Source organism: Melopsittacus undulatus, chromosome 6, assembly GCF_012275295.1.
Source record: "Melopsittacus undulatus isolate bMelUnd1 chromosome 6, bMelUnd1.mat.Z, whole genome shotgun sequence".
Lineage (NCBI taxonomy): Eukaryota > Metazoa > Chordata > Aves > Psittaciformes > Psittaculidae > Melopsittacus > Melopsittacus undulatus.
In genome coordinates, this window is record NC_047532.1 from 2393094 (window position 1) to 2408270 (window position 15177).

At 47.9% G+C, this 15177-nt stretch overlaps 1 protein-coding gene across 1 annotated transcript; it reads left to right on the forward strand.

The window, feature by feature from the left end:
- Positions 1 to 8887: 8887 nt before the first annotated feature.
- Positions 8888 to 14020, forward strand: TBX22 (T-box transcription factor 22). Its single transcript, XM_034064247.1, has 8 exons — positions 8888 to 9020; positions 9136 to 9265; positions 9565 to 9666; positions 9856 to 10030; positions 10152 to 10316; positions 10442 to 10506; positions 10589 to 10674; positions 13410 to 14020. Exons 1-8 carry the CDS (start codon positions 8888 to 8890, stop codon positions 14018 to 14020), a joined length of 1467 nt encoding a protein of 488 aa, XP_033920138.1.
- Positions 14021 to 15177: the final 1157 nt, after the last annotated feature.

The window sequence follows — 15177 nt, forward strand, 5'->3', positions numbered from 1 at the left end:
CATTACATAAAGGACATGATTCCTTCCCTGCCCTTAACATCAAAGCAGTGCTGCAGCCAAGCTTTCATGGCTCCTCGGTGGTTCACTGAATTTGCTGTTTCTGGGGTAGATCAGGATTGAGAATATGAGAATGTGCAAAGCAAAAGCATTTGGTATCATTGGTGCTGAGCTTTATCAGGTTTTTCAGTGAACTGTATTAATTCTCTTCAGTACGGAAGTGCTTTAAGGTTATGGAATGTGGGACAATAAAAGACAGTGAATGCAGATTACAGAGACTCTCCATCCCCTACACGTGTGATCTGCTACAGTGTCCACCATAAGGAGGAAGGGAAAGAGGAAGGAAGAGTGAAGCCCAGACGCACAGGAGCCCACAGGTGATCCTCAAGGGGCTGCAGTTCCTGCCACACTGCACCAGGTGGTGACCATCTCTTGTGGTCATCAGCTCTGGGGAACCTCTGTGGGGCTTTGGTGCTCCGACAAAAATAGGGTGAGTTTCAGCTCCAGTCATGGTCAGTGGCACAGGGCAAGGAAAATGTATGTTCTGGGATAATATATACTTTTAAAGGGCTTTTTCTTCAACCTAAACTACTTTTTCAGGCTCCATAGGAGCCATCCAACCTTCTGCCCTCAGGTGGCCCTACCACAGGAGAAGCAAAACCTGCCCTGCCACTTGTCTTAATGCCATGCTCAGTCCTAAGCCTTCAAACACAGGCTTGCTAATGAATTACCAATTACATTTCAAGTTAAAATGTCCACCAGGTTCCCCCCAGTGCACTTCTGCAGATGGAGTGGCTATTTACTCTGGTGACTAATGGGCACAGACAGACTTGAGCAGCACTGAAAGGTAATATCACCCCAAATACAACCAGATGTGCAAAAAATACACAATATTTCGATGGATAAAACTTGCTGCAGAGCCAAAATCAGACTCAGCTGCTGGTTCCAGGTCTTGGGGGTTCAGAAGAGGCAAATATCTGTGTGTGAGCTACAATCATAGCTCAGCCTTCTGGCCAAGGCTGGCAGGGCAGAGTATTGAGGTGCATGCTTCGGATGAAGGGCCTGATTCGTGTTCCAGGACCGTGCTGTCCAAAGGCATAGTAGTGATGGATTTCAGAGCTTCTATCAGTGTCTCTTTTGCCTCCTGAGAAGGCTTCTCAGGGATATTATAGCTATAACCCATAGGTTTAAATTGCAGCTTATCTAAATTAAAATGGAAGGCACACAGCTAAGATCAGCATATTGCTCAGAACAACAAAAACCTTTTTCTTCCTCCAAGTTTTCCCATTCTGCAGTGTGAGCTCCAGTCAGTGATGGAAAACTCTTTGCAGACCATAGCAATCCAAGCCGGAGCAGAGGATTTAACATCTCAGATAGGAATATCTTTCCTCTAGCATCTCCACACTTACCTTGCTTTGGTCCTGGAGACTTCAGATAGAATATGGTACCTGGTAAGCACTGACCCATGTCCTCAATGGCCCTGGTGAACCCCAAGAGTGTTCACTGAGTCTTGGAGCTGGGACCAAGTGGGGTGATGGAGAAACAGCACAGGGACTGTGCTGAGTGAGGGTGGCAGACCCCATGGAGGGGCTGGGGGTGGATGGGGCAATGAGAGTCAAGGAGGGATGCTCCTAGCAAGCCAAGAGCCCTATTTCTCTCTGAAAGCCAATGGGTGCTTGGCTGGAACTGGCTCCACTGAGAGCTCTCCCATAAGACCTCTCCATCTCACCTTGTTTTTACATTACCCGAGGACCCTTCAGAGCAAATCCACTGCTAATGTTGCTGGGATTTGAATTTATGGCCACAGGAGGTGTTGCACCACTGAGCCAGATGGTTATTCGCTAATTCCGAGGGTTTGGATCTCAACAGAACCGTCCACATTTGCAGCAAAAGAAAGCCATAGGTTGAACTGTTTCATATGTTAAAACACTGCATGGTTTTCTTCTCCCCTTATTGAAAAAGATCACTTGACTTTTGGCTGTATAATTTACAGTCCACAGCCTGTGACCCAGTGCAGCCAGGAGGAAGCTTTGGAATGGGAGATAATACCATGGAGACAGATTTGCCTCTTCTCTGAGCTATAGTTCCTTGTGAAGCTGAAGCTCATTGACCAGTTCAGCTAACACTGATTTCCTTCTGCTCCAGCAACACTAGCCACAGATAGACTTCTTTGGTAGAACTTATAGAGCAACTACCTGGACATTAACATGCACAGATTGTATTTACTTATTCTGCACAGCTTGGTGCTATTGGGTGGTAAGTCAATCACAGTTATTTATTACTTTGAAATTAAACCCAGAAGATAATATTCACCATCCCTAAGGGGATACTTGGAAAATGAGAATTTCACCCAGCTTTGCATGGAGAGTTCATGAGGTTTTAATTTCAAATACAAAGAATATATGGTTTGGTTGGGGGGGTGACATCACCCTAATCAGAAAATTCCATGTGAGTCTCTTGTTTTTAAAGCTATTATTTTACATATTTGCCGACAGATATTTGTATTGGCAGATCTTAGGAGATATTAAGATTGCCTCTTTCCTGTTTAATTCCAAAAGTTGTTTCCTAACCAAGCTAACAACTCAAAACCATATTGGTACTTTGGAGATGAGCGAAAGCTTCTTTGTAAGCCTTTTGACTTATTGTCCCTCTCCTCAGTGCATCACCTCTTAAAGCTTTTGTCTCATCCCTCTGTATTTGCATGTACAGCAATAATGACCTGCAATAACTGAGGATGGAATAGCAAAACAAAGCTGAGTTTCTCTGCAGTCCATCAACCTCTCCCAGGTGTCTCTCAGTTTAAGGCCAGAGTCTGTGTTTGTAGGCAGAGAAGGATGGACAAGTCTCAAACCTGTCTTGGGGTTGACTCCTCCAGCAAAGTGCTGGTTGTGTAGGGATGGTGGTGGTGGGAAGAGACAGCTCAAAACCAAGCAGCTGGAAAAGCACTCTGCACCAGAACTAGTGGAACTGTGGATCAATCATCACTTCTTATTTGGACCCACCTCTAATCCTGGTGAAGGAGGGAGCAAAGTTTATTGCAGTCATCATGATTTGGTGAGGTAGAAGAGTGAACCCTGGAAACCTGCAGTTTCTGCACACATAAACCTGAATGTCCCTGCCAGGAATGACTTTTTAAGCCAACATCTATAGCAGCCTCTTGACTGCACAGTGAAAGGCATCACCTTGGACCGTGAGACTTCCCAGGATCCCTGTCTGGGTTCCCACAGGTCATGGGGCTCATGTGGGGTCACCTTCTCTTCCCCCAGAGCTCTTCCCCTCTGTAAAGCAGGCCAGGATACATTCTGGTGCCATTCTAAAGGTTTTCTGCTTCGTCCATGTGGTTAATTTTGCTCTCTCTAAATCCCCTATTATTACACATTCTTTAAGTATTTTCTTTATGTATTATGAGAAAAGTTCAACACAGCAGGAATTCTTCTCTTTACTTAGAGGGGGAAGGGGCCAGGTCTTGGTCCTGGCTCTGGAGAAGTCATCATTTATCCTTCATCCAGGATGAAGGAAAGGTGATGGGAAAGCTGCTTGGTGTGTTGGCTAGGCTGGAAGGGGCTTCTCACTTGGTGGTGATGGGAGAAGGGATGGAGCAGCCACCAGCCAAAAGCCAGGACCTGGGCTAGGAAGGGTGACCATGAAAAGGTTCCTTGCAGCACAGAGCAAAGAAATCTTGCTTACCCATTGATATCAGTGAGATATCTGATAGAAGCCTCTGTTACACAGCTCTTGGCAGCCCCAGGAATGCTCTCAACAGGGCACACAACTGCAGCCAGAGATGCTGGGTGAACCTTCTCATGGTAGCACATCATATCTTAGTACTGGAGATGTGCACAGTGGTCTCATCCTTACTGCACCAGCAACTGGGCATTACTGACCCTTCTTGAACTTCCCTGGCACCACCAATCCTTCTCGCATCATGAAGTGATACGAGTCCCCTAATTTGATTTAACTCTCCACAAATGCTATATATATTGTTTTCACTTCACTGAATCATTTCCTTAAAGTTTAATCCTATTCCCTGCGCAGCCTTTTGGGGAGGCTTATGTATAAAATAACATAACAGAGACTTATTTTAATATCTTTTTAACTAATGCAGTGCACATGGTGGTGAAGAGCCTCCTCAGGAGGTCAACCAACCAAAAACCTTCAGTTCTGGCTCTCCACCACCACAAAATGGCCATTTCTTTCCCAAACCTGTCATTTTTACCATGAAATTAGCTCAGGATGCTCCTGAGGTCAAGGACAAGCTGAACCTTGCCATCAACTCCTGCTCCGGACATTGCAGGGTTGTCCCAGCTGGATGGCAGTGTGACAGGGAATGGAGAGCCCACACTATCACTGTGCTCTGAAACAAGAGCAGAGGTCTTTCAAAGTTCATTATGGGCAAAATGGGATGGAGAATGAAATTAAAGCTTTGCTGTGGGACTGTGCATTTGAGGATATAAGGGAAAACAATCTCCTAAGAGCTGTTCTAAGCTACTACGTGGGTTTTGTGCCAAGATTTACTTAGTCTGCAGGAATTTCTGTTTAAAAGGTGGTTTTATAGGAAAAATAAATATTTGTTAATCTGTTAATAAGTAATCAGTTAATTATATGCAGAAAGTGGTAGTTCAGTTGCAAAAATTAGGTTGAATATTGCAAATTGCAGTTTCAATAGAACCCAAAGCAGCATTATTTCAGCCCACAGATGGGTTATTCAGCTGAAGTTCACATCCACTCTAGTTGCAGACTGTGTATTAGCCAGAGAACTTAGACACTTGTGTTACCCCTTTAACATACTCCCATAGGAAATCTTCCATCCCTTCTCTGCAATGACAGTGGCAGCTGTTTGTGGCACACTGTGTTATCCATAAGTTGCTTTGTTTCTCCCATAAAGATTATAGTATTTGCACATTGGAATGTTAGGTATTGGCTTGCATTTCTTCAGGGTCAGATTTATCCCTATTAGATTTGAGGCAGCACATTTGCTGATATTTAAAACATGACAAGGAAATAGGTTGAGACCTGAAAAATAAGGAAGTAGTTAATTTATTTACTAATAATAACTATATTGGGAAACTGGAAAGGAAAATGCAAACTGGATTATGAGTACTGGAATAAAGAGTTAGTAGGTGTGCAAACGTGGTTAAATCATCCTAAAATACATCTTTACAGGAGAGGGAAGGTTCTGAAAGGGAAGATGTGAGAGCAAATGTGGTCACACCAGCGAGGCCAAGGAGAGGAGAGCAGATGGGGATAAGGGACCAGCCTGGGGTTCTCTGCTTTGCTGGCTCTGGCTGTGTCTCTATGAGAGAAGAGGAGTTACACCACCAGAAAACATTGCTTAGGGTGCATCCCACCTTACGCACACCCAGCGGGGAAAGAGGTGCACCCACACCCATGTATAGCTTTGGCATCATGGTGGTGAAGCAGGAGCTGTGCTGTGGGAGTGAGGGCTTGTTTAATGGTACATGAGGATGCAGTGCTGCATCTCTATGGTGAGGAACTGCAGGTTTGCATTTCCAAATGCAAAAAGAAAAGGAAATAAGAATTATCTTACTAAGGATTTGTGAAGCAGAACAAAAAATCCCTTGAGTTTTATAATTTAGAACTGAAAATGTCCTAGTACCATGTTTAGAATTGCAGCTTTCTATCCATATCTAAATCTATGACATTTGGGTGGAGATTATAAGAGAGAAAAGCATTAACTGCATAATTAAGCCACAAGTCAGGTTTAGTTTGCTTTGGGGTGTTTTGTTTTGGTTTTTTTCTCTTAAATGCAAAGTAAATCTTGGCAAAATAAAGCACAGCTTGGACTCAACTGAATAGCCCAAAGTCTGCCACTAAAGCAGTCAGGCAAGCCTGTGATTGGAGTTTACCTGTGTGCTTTAACAGATTAATGGGCAGTATTAAAAGATCATTTTCAAGTTAAGCAAACATTTCTGGCATATTGTATAACACTTGCTTTAAAATTAAGTTAGTTATTCTGAACTTTATGCCAAATGATTATTTGCACGACTTTCTGATGACGGTAATCATGACATACCATCACATAACTTGGTAAAGACAATAAGATTACAAAGCCCAAGAAGGGTTTGAGTCAGTCTTTGACAGATTAAAGCTCTCCAAGTCCCCTGAAAACCCTTCTCTGCCATATTAATTTGACCTAAACCCTCAAAATGTTCCTGATTATATCATCTCAATTGGGCTTTCTTTTTGTTTTATTTTTCATTGTAGGAAATTAAAAAGGGTTGGTTGATCCCTGGCCAAGTTCTTGAAATGTGTTGCAATGCTAAGGAAATAAAAGGTTACTCAAAATACTCTTTAATAATATGTCATGTCAGCAGAGATAAAGGTTCGCACTCTGTGCCCTCAGCTGGCTTCTATCAGGACTGGGGAGCGCAGCATCAGCCCCTGCCAGGCTCTGGGAGGGAGCCGCCGTTCACCTGGCTTTTAAATCATGAGCTTATGCTCTTATAATTATGACCATGTTTATAAGGTTTGTTTCATTTCTCTTTGTAAGAAGAGCTAAAGAGCTGCCCATGTGGAGCTGATCCTGCCCGGAGCCTGCTGGACCTCCTCCACTGCCCTGCTCTCCATCTATTCCTGGTGCAATGGACAGGGATGGCTGTGGGCTAATGCCCCAGAAGAGCCCCCTGATGCAGTCATGCACCCGTCCCATAGGAGCCTTGGGCAGGAGCACCTGGACGTGCCTTGTGTGAAGGAAAACCACATCAGCAGTTTGAGGCTTTGTGGGGCTGAAGCTGATGAACATCAATAGAAAGGTGGAGTAATGTGGGGACAAAACACATGATGCAATATAGCTGGTTCCCAGATTTTGAGACATGGTGCAGGAGGAGAGTCATGAAATCACAGATTTGTTTGGGTTTGGGGGGATCTTAAACCTCATCCAGTTCCAACCCTCTGCCATGGGCAGGGACACCTTACTCTGGACTAAATTGCTCCAAGCCCTGTTCAACCTGGCTTTGAAGTACCATGGGGAGTACCATCATGATCAATAAGCTTTAAAGTTAATAAGCATCAGCCTCTCTCTTTCCAGGGTCCAGGCTAGCTCCAATTCAAGTTCAATTGGATCTTTGAGAGCCCGTTTACAGACAGGGATACAAGACAGCGGCTGGAGAAGTGGGTATCTTCCAACCATGTGCTCCAGACTGGACATTGAGCTCTGTATCTGCACCCCTTCACTTCCTCCAAAGTGTTTTCCTTAGGCAAACTCCTGACCCAGTTATATATGCCAGGAGTTTGGTGTATAGATGTGTGTTAACGTATAAATGGTTATCAACATATTAATGCATATAAACATATAAATGAATATCAGTGTGTAAAGTCCACCATAAACTGAGTAAGGAGCATTCTTGGAATAGGGATTTGAGGACAATTTGAGGGTATGAGCCTGGGGCATTTAAAGTGCACATTCACCATCAGTTCTGCCATTTAGCAGCTGCCTGACTTTTGGTTTTGGCTGTCTCCACATAGCTCAGTTTCCAAGCTGCTGCCAGCCCAAGGCTTGGAAGGAATGTGTGCACCAGGACAGGGACCCTAATAAATACAAGACTAAAACAGTGCTCCCCCACGATTTGGGAGTGCCTGGGAGTGGGGCACGGAGCACTGAGCCCCATATCCTGTCCTATGGCTGCTACCACACACCCTGAACCTGCTTTCTCAGCTGGCCTGTGGATTTTATCCCTTCCCACATCTTTTTCCCGTTAAGGCTCATCTATCCTAGCTGACCTCGCTGCTGCAGGGGAAGGCAGCAGGGCGAGGGGTGCGCAGGGGGTTGGGGATGCAGACACCCTGCTCAGCATCAACACCACCGCTCCTCCAACCCCCCCCCAAGTAAGACTGAGTCCCGGAATCCCCCTTGGTCCTGGCTCTGCGGAGAGTGCCGGATGGAAAACAAATCAAGGGGTGTTTTCCAGCCTTCATAGGGCAGAGGGTTCCCGGTGGGGACCCGAGAGTCGCCGCACAAACCCAGCGCAGCCTTTCCCCTGCGCACCTGCGGGTCCGGCCTCATTTCCCCGACTTCCCCATCTCCTTCGCATCCCTCTTCCATGTCTCCCAGGAACTGCCGGAGTGGAAAACAGGGATTTCTGCCCCTAATGCAGCGCAGCTGCTCTGCGGGGCCGCGGAAACTCCCTGGGGGTGATGCCAGAGCTGCCTTAAAGAACAAATACACACACAAGCAACACAACAAGCAAACAAACAACCATAAACCCGAGTGAAAACCGGGATAACAGGCGGAATCCGCGTCCGGCTCTGTCACAGAGCCCGGGGTGACACCGTGATGGGGACACCGGAGAGGCCGCCTTGGACCAGCTCATCGGGACAGCCCAGAAGGGCTCCCCTCATTTCATTCCACTTTTTTCCCTTTTTCTTCCTTTTTTCCTTTTCTATTTTCTTTCTTTTTCCTTTTTTCCCCTTTCCTTTCTTTTTCCCCCCTTTCTTTCTTTCCCTTCCTTTTTGCGCTGGTTCTGGTTAAACGTTATTTGCACTTTTGTTGGAAAAGTGGCCCCTAGTGTGCAATTATGTCAAATTTCTTTGAGTTTTACAATTTAATGGAGAACAGTAACTCTTTTATTGATCCTAGACGAGGCCGGCTCCTCTTCCCCCCCCACCTCCCCTCCCTCTCCACCCGCCCCCCCGCACTCCCATGCAATGTCACTCAATGTCTCTTACGCTCCCTCCACTTTCCAAAACAAACAGCGGAGGCTGCAGCCGTCTATTGACTCAGTTGGATGCAAGCGGATCTCGCCGTGGCCGCTGCCCCCCGACGGGAGCCGTGCGGCGGCCGGGCGAGGCTCGCCGGGTACCGACCGGGATGGAGCCGCCGCCGCCCGCCTGAGCCCCGAGGCCGCCCGGGGGCACTCCCGGCCCGGGGGGGATGGCGCTCAGCTCTCGGGCTCACGCCTTCTCGGTGGAAGCCTTGGTGGGACGCTCGGCCAAGAGGAAGATGCCGGATGGGGATGAAGAACCCGGGGCCGGCCGCAGGCAGAGCCGCAGAGCACCGGAGACGGGTCGGTAGCAACGGGGCCACCCGGAGGGGACCCTCGGGGCCGGGACGGCTGCGGGAAGAGGCCTCCTCCTCTCCGGCAGCCCCATAGCCGCCCCTTCCGTTTGTCTCCCCCGCAGAGAAGCGGCCCAAGGCCGGTGCCGAGAGCCGGGATGCGGGCGCCGGGGTGCAGGTGGAGCTGCAGGGCTCCGAGCTCTGGCGGAGGTTCCATGAGATCGGCACCGAGATGATCATCACCAAAGCCGGCAGGTACCGGCCCCGCTGCTCCTCTGCCGCCGCCGTCGGGTTTTAGTTTCCTTTTCGTTGTGTTTTCGTTTTCATCTTCTTCCTCCTCTTCTCCCTTTTCTTATGTTCTTTTTTGTTCTTTTCCCCTTTTTAACAATTTTTGGTTTTTTTGGGGTCTCCTCCTTTCTTTCCGCTTTTCTTTCACTGATTTTGTTGAGTTTAAATTTTTTCTTCAACCCCATATCCGTTTCTTTTTAGTTTTTCAACCCTTTTTCGCCGTTCAACCGGCAGCTCTTGCTCAGGACCTTTCCCTCTGCCCGCAGGAGGATGTTCCCCTCTGTCAGGGTGAAAGTGAAGGGGCTGGAGCCGCTCAGGCAGTACTACATCGCCATCGACGTCGTCCCGGTGGACTCCAAACGATACAGGTACGAGGGGTTCAGCGGGGCAGCCGCACACCCCGACACCGGTGCGGGATCCCCCCCGCTCCGTGCGCTTATGTGAACTGGGGCTGCAGAGGCGGATGGGGGGTGCTGCCGGGCCCCCTGCACCTATAGATGCTATAGGTGCAGGCCGAGAAGGGCTCGCCGCCATCTGACCGCAGCCGGCCGGGCCAGGTACGTCTATCACAGCTCGCAGTGGATGGTGGCAGGGAACACGGACCACTCCTGCATCACCCCGCGGCTCTACATCCACCCCGACTCCCCCTGCTCGGGGGAGACCTGGATGAGGCAGATCATCAGCTTCGACCGGGTGAAGCTCACCAACAACGAGATGGACGACAAGGGGCACGTAGGTGTGGGGCAGCCTCGGGAGGAGCAGAGCATCTCTCCCGTGGCTGGGGCCTCGAGTCTTGCGTGGGGTTTTGTGCTGCCCTGTCCCTTCCGGGGCTCAGCCGCCTCTCCCCGCACAGATCATCCTGCAGTCCATGCACAAGTACAAGCCCCGAGTCCACGTTATAGCCCAGGACTCACGCTTCGACCTAGCGCAGATCCAGTCGCTGCCTGCCGAGGGGGTGCAGACCTTCTCCTTCCAGGAGACCGAGTTCACCACCGTGACTGCCTACCAGAACCAGCAGGTACCGGTCACCGCCGGGGGTGCGGAGAGCCCCGGAGGCACAGGGACCGGCAGCCGGAGAGCCCCGACAGCGGCCGGTCCCTGCCCGCCCCGAGCCTCAAGAGCCGCTCTCGCTTCCACCCCCAGATCACGAAGCTGAAGATCGACAGGAATCCCTTCGCCAAAGGTTTTCGGGACCCCGGTAGGAACAGGTAAGGGTCGGGGCTGTCCCTCCGCCTGCCTCGGAGCGCTCGTTGGCCCCGCAGCGGGTCTCAGCCCCGTCTCCCCTATCAGGGGGGTCCTGGATGGGCTTCTGGAGACCTACCCGTGGCGGTCCCCGCTCGCCCTGGACTTCAAGGCTTTCGGCGCAGACAGCCAGGGTAAGTCCTGTTTGATGCCTTTTCTACCCCGTCTCTCCCCATTGCCGCACTGCCGGAGCCTCCGCGGGGGCCCGTCGAGGGGTCTTCAACGGGTAAGATAAAGAGGTGGGTCCGGAAAACTAACCGGCGGTCACCGAAACGCTTTGGGAAGCCGGTTCCAAGCGTTTGCGGCTCTAACTCCCGTTCAAGTCGTTTGAGGAGCTTCGGGGAGAGAAGGGAAACTTCCGCTTCATCCGCGGCAGAAATCAGATTGAGGTGTGCGGAAAAGGTTATCTGGGTCTGCAGGAGGTGAACTTGGAATCGGGTTTTACGGCTTCGATCTTGTTAAATTAGTTGCTTCCAATCCGTTTGAATGCAGTTAAAAGCATTGGTACCAGTGACGGCGGCGGCTTCTGCAGCTTCGGCTCCTGGGCAAGGGAAGGCTTATACACCAGGAAATACAATTATCAGGTTTTTAGGGTGTAGCAGCCCCACATTGTATCACCGCCGTAGAAATGCAGTGAAGGGGGAAAGGTTTTCCAGGGAAAACCACCTCTCTCTGCCTAAGGAACACCCGTAGGTCCCTTACAGCCTCTGTCCGAAAAACCCACTTTTTGGAAGTATGAGCTGAAAACTGATTATTCGTAGTGCCATAGGGAAAAATGGAGCAGAGCATTGGCACGCTGGAGTGCTCCAGTTTGGGCTTAAAGTCCCCAGTTTAACTGTCACTTATGTCAGGGAACCCTTCAAAGTGTTGGGGCACAACAAACCATTCCCGGCTCTGCAAGGGAAATACTGCAGAAAAGCAAATTCATGCTGCACAGGCATAAAACATAGAGACAAAAAATCAGGGTAAGGAGAAATTAAGGGGTTTAAGGGTTGTAAAGAGAACTGGATTACTCATATATATATATATATATGAAATATATATATTTAGGAAAGACCTTACTCAAAAAGCAGTTTTTGAACCTGTCTGGCAGAGGAAAGGAGCTTGCAGATGGGCTGCAGTGGGGAACGAGAGAACAGCAACAACAGCAGTCATTGTAAAGCTGCTAAAATATTAAGGCTTCCTGGGATTTTTCCTTTTTTATGTTTATTTTTTGCTCCTCTGAATGTAATTGTTATTTTTCTTTGGGTCAGTTTCCCAGATTGATGTAAATATAACAAAATCTTCAATTCCACTGTATTTATGAAGAAAAGCAGAAAAGTAAGAATCCCAAAGCCCTAAAACCAGCAGGTAAATTAACAGAAAGCATGAACAATATGCTGAAGAAAGAAACTGGCAATAAAGTTAGGATTTTTAAGCCTAATAGAAATGTCAGAAAGCATCTACTCTTTGAGCTGCTGTGATCCCTATTCCCAAACTTATACTGGGAGTCGTGTGATACTAGTGCTTAGGATACCTTGAAGCAAATACTAACACTTCTTTGCTCTGCTGTAGCATAGCCATTCATTCACTGCCTTGCATTCACCACTATCAGCTCAATCACACCATTTTACAGAAGTCCCTGAGTCCTGGGAGGACATCAGGCTGTGAACAACAGGAGAGAACAGGATGCTTGCCCTGTATCAGTCAGTGTTGCTATACCTGCTGGGATTAACAGGGAAGGGTGAGACCTTTGATCCTTAAAACATTCCCACATCATCCCAACTAGGTGCTGCCAATATGTGACCCAACCTGTAAGATATTCTGCTTACTGGGAGTTTGTAGAATCCATTTGCAGCACATCCAAACTCTGTATTTTTAAGTTTGCTATACAAGCAGGTACTGCTCTGTTATGCAGTTGGCTCCGTGCCTCTGACTGCATATAAAGTTGATCAGATCACATCCAGACGGTGTATCGCTTGGAATGAAATGTAAATAGGGAAAAACACACAGCAACAATGGAGCCATATTCCCTTCTTTCCTTTCCTAGTGACTTTGGTAGGAAAATAAAGGGTGGGGGAAAAACCCTTTGGAAGAATGCAGTGATGAATGTGCAGCAGAGATGTGCAGCTCTTAAAGGCATTAGGAGAAACCACCATCTGCTCAGCACCAGGGCTCCAGAGCACCAGTCCCACTGCAGAGCAGCCATAGTTTTGGCTCTGGCTGATGCTCTGGAGGAGGACGAGCTGGTGCTGAGCACTGATGTTACACACCAGTGGCCTCGGCAATGCACACATGTGAAGTAAACCTGTGTCACTTTCCTACCAAGCTACAAAAGTGCTCATTGATTCATTTCAGAAAGGAGAATGTTAAAATGACGTGTGTATTTAAAGCTTCTGGAGACACCGACTGTATTCAAGGGTATGTTTCAAATTGCATGGGAAGCCAAGTAAAATTAGTCAATTCCTGTGAGCAGGAAGGTACAAAAATCTCCATCAGGCTGAATACATTTTTTTGTTCTTATGAATGGGGCAAAAAACTGCCTGTAATTTGCACAAAATATAGGGAACTTAAAACAGTGACGGAGTGTGTATAACAGGAGAGAGTTATTGGTCATACAATGAAGCATAGACCCAGCAGGTACTGCATATGTGGAGCTCAGCTTCATAGCTGCCCCAGTCAAGCGAATGGGATTAGAGATGTAGAAATATTGCTGTCAGACAAGTAACAACATGTAATATATGGAGAGATCTTCCCATTTTCAGGAGCTGATTTGCACTTGGATGAACACCACCAGGAGGGAGACCTGACATGGGAAGCAGGGTCCTCCAAGGGTCCCTTGGCTGTGAACATCAGCCAGCCCATGGACACCTTCTGCTTTTGCTTTCAGGTGGGAGCTCCAGCTCTTCGCCGGTGACCTCCAGTGGTGGGACACCCTCTCCTCTCAACCCCCTGCTCTCTCCATCGTGTTCTCCTCCTGCCTTTCACTTGTCAGCAAGCAACATTGGTGTGTCGTGCCCCAAGACCTATCTACACAACCTCAATGTGCCCCTCTACTACAAGATTTGTCCTACAAGCTTCTTAAGACAACAGTCGCTCATCTTCCCAAGCCATGAGAAACTGGGAGGCACCAACCCACATCTTTTACCCCACTTCATGGTGGATGTGCCAAAACTATCTTCCCTCGGCATAACCAACCTGAAGAACGCTAAGGCTGAAGACTTAAACGGGCAATGTCTACAAGTACCCAGTTCTGCTAGTCAAATGCTGTATGGATTACATGCATCTGGAAACATTTTCCCATCAAGTCCCATTGCTCGGGAAGCACTTAATTGTTCTTTACATCCTCCATATGGCTTGTATGGTTACAACTTCTCTGTGCCATCTAGACTGATGAATGCAGCAAGCCATTTCAAAGTGAGTGACAGCATTCCAGCTTCTTTGAGAGATGGCAGATGTAATCACTCTAACTGGCACCCAACAATTAACCATTGCCTTTAGTGGAATTATATCTTTCTAAGCATTGATATGTAAAGCAAGCTTTTCCTTCCTTCATACCCAAGGGCTTGCTAGTTATTGACTATGAAATACTGCATGGTACAGGAGTGGTGTGTCTAGGCATTTAGCTTTTTATGTGGGCAAATGTGTCGTATTGTTGGGAAGGTGGAGGATCTGGGAGCGTAAATGGTCTGAGATGATCCACAGCAAGGTGGTACCTTTGGTAATATTTAAGTCACAGTTGTAGGTTAGGAGGAAATTGTACAGTCACCTTCTTAATATTTGCACTCTGAAGTGGGAACATAGACATATACATTTCTACATATACGTTTTCCTCAGACTCTCCAGCTTGCCTATAGTTATCTCAAAGCCCCAGTGAGCTTCTGCTCACCCCACTGGAGCTTTACCACTAATTCCAACAGGACTATTCAAGACCTTGAGGCAGCACAGGAGCTGTATTTGGCCAAGTGCTTAAGTATATTCTCCAATTCCCTAGGCTTTAATGGGTCCTACTTAATGACATGAAACTGTTCACCCAGGTGACTTGGTTATCAGGGTGGGGATGCAAAGTCAGGTGTTTGCTGCCAAGGTAAGAGAAAGACAGGATGAAAGATGGATGTGCTCCTACCTTGTGGGGATGATAAAGTGGAGCCTGAGGTAGGGGTACCCCAGAACACCCCTCTCCATGTTCCTCCATCTGGAGATCCCCAGGAAGTGGTAGTGCAGAGTGGCACCAGCATTGTGGGAAGAACAGGGAATGTATGGGTCACACATCTCCCCCATGGTGAGATGAACCCATGCTGAGGGACGAAGAGGATGCATCTTAGAGAGCTGCATGTGATGAAACACCCCTGGGAGCCCAGCAGGACACTTCACCTTGGCCATGGGGGACTTAGGAGACACACTTGGGATCACATCCACCAGCCTGAGGGAAGGGGCAGGGATGCTCCTGGCTCTGACCTGTGGACAAGATCCTCTTTGGAGAATTACAACTCCACAGGTCCCAAAACATGAGGTTTTAAATCCCTTCCAAGAGTCCTGTTTGTTTCATTATAACCTGTGGATATCCTTGTTATTCCTGTAAATATTTAGCTCCCAAGGGCAAGATGTAACTCACAGTAAATTGGGGCATAGGTTTTATTTCTTATTTCATTGATGCT

Coding starts and splice junctions, on each gene's coding strand:
- TBX22 (XM_034064247.1), top strand. CDS start 8,888: ATGGCGCTCAGCTCTCGGGCTCACGCCTTCTCGGTGGAAGCCTTGGTG. Junction 9,021..9,135: donor CCGCAGAGCACCGGAGACGG/GTCGGTAGCAAC, acceptor TCTCCCCCGCAG/AGAAGCGGCCCAAGGCCGGT. Junction 9,266..9,564: donor ATCATCACCAAAGCCGGCAG/GTACCGGCCCCG, acceptor CTCTGCCCGCAG/GAGGATGTTCCCCTCTGTCA.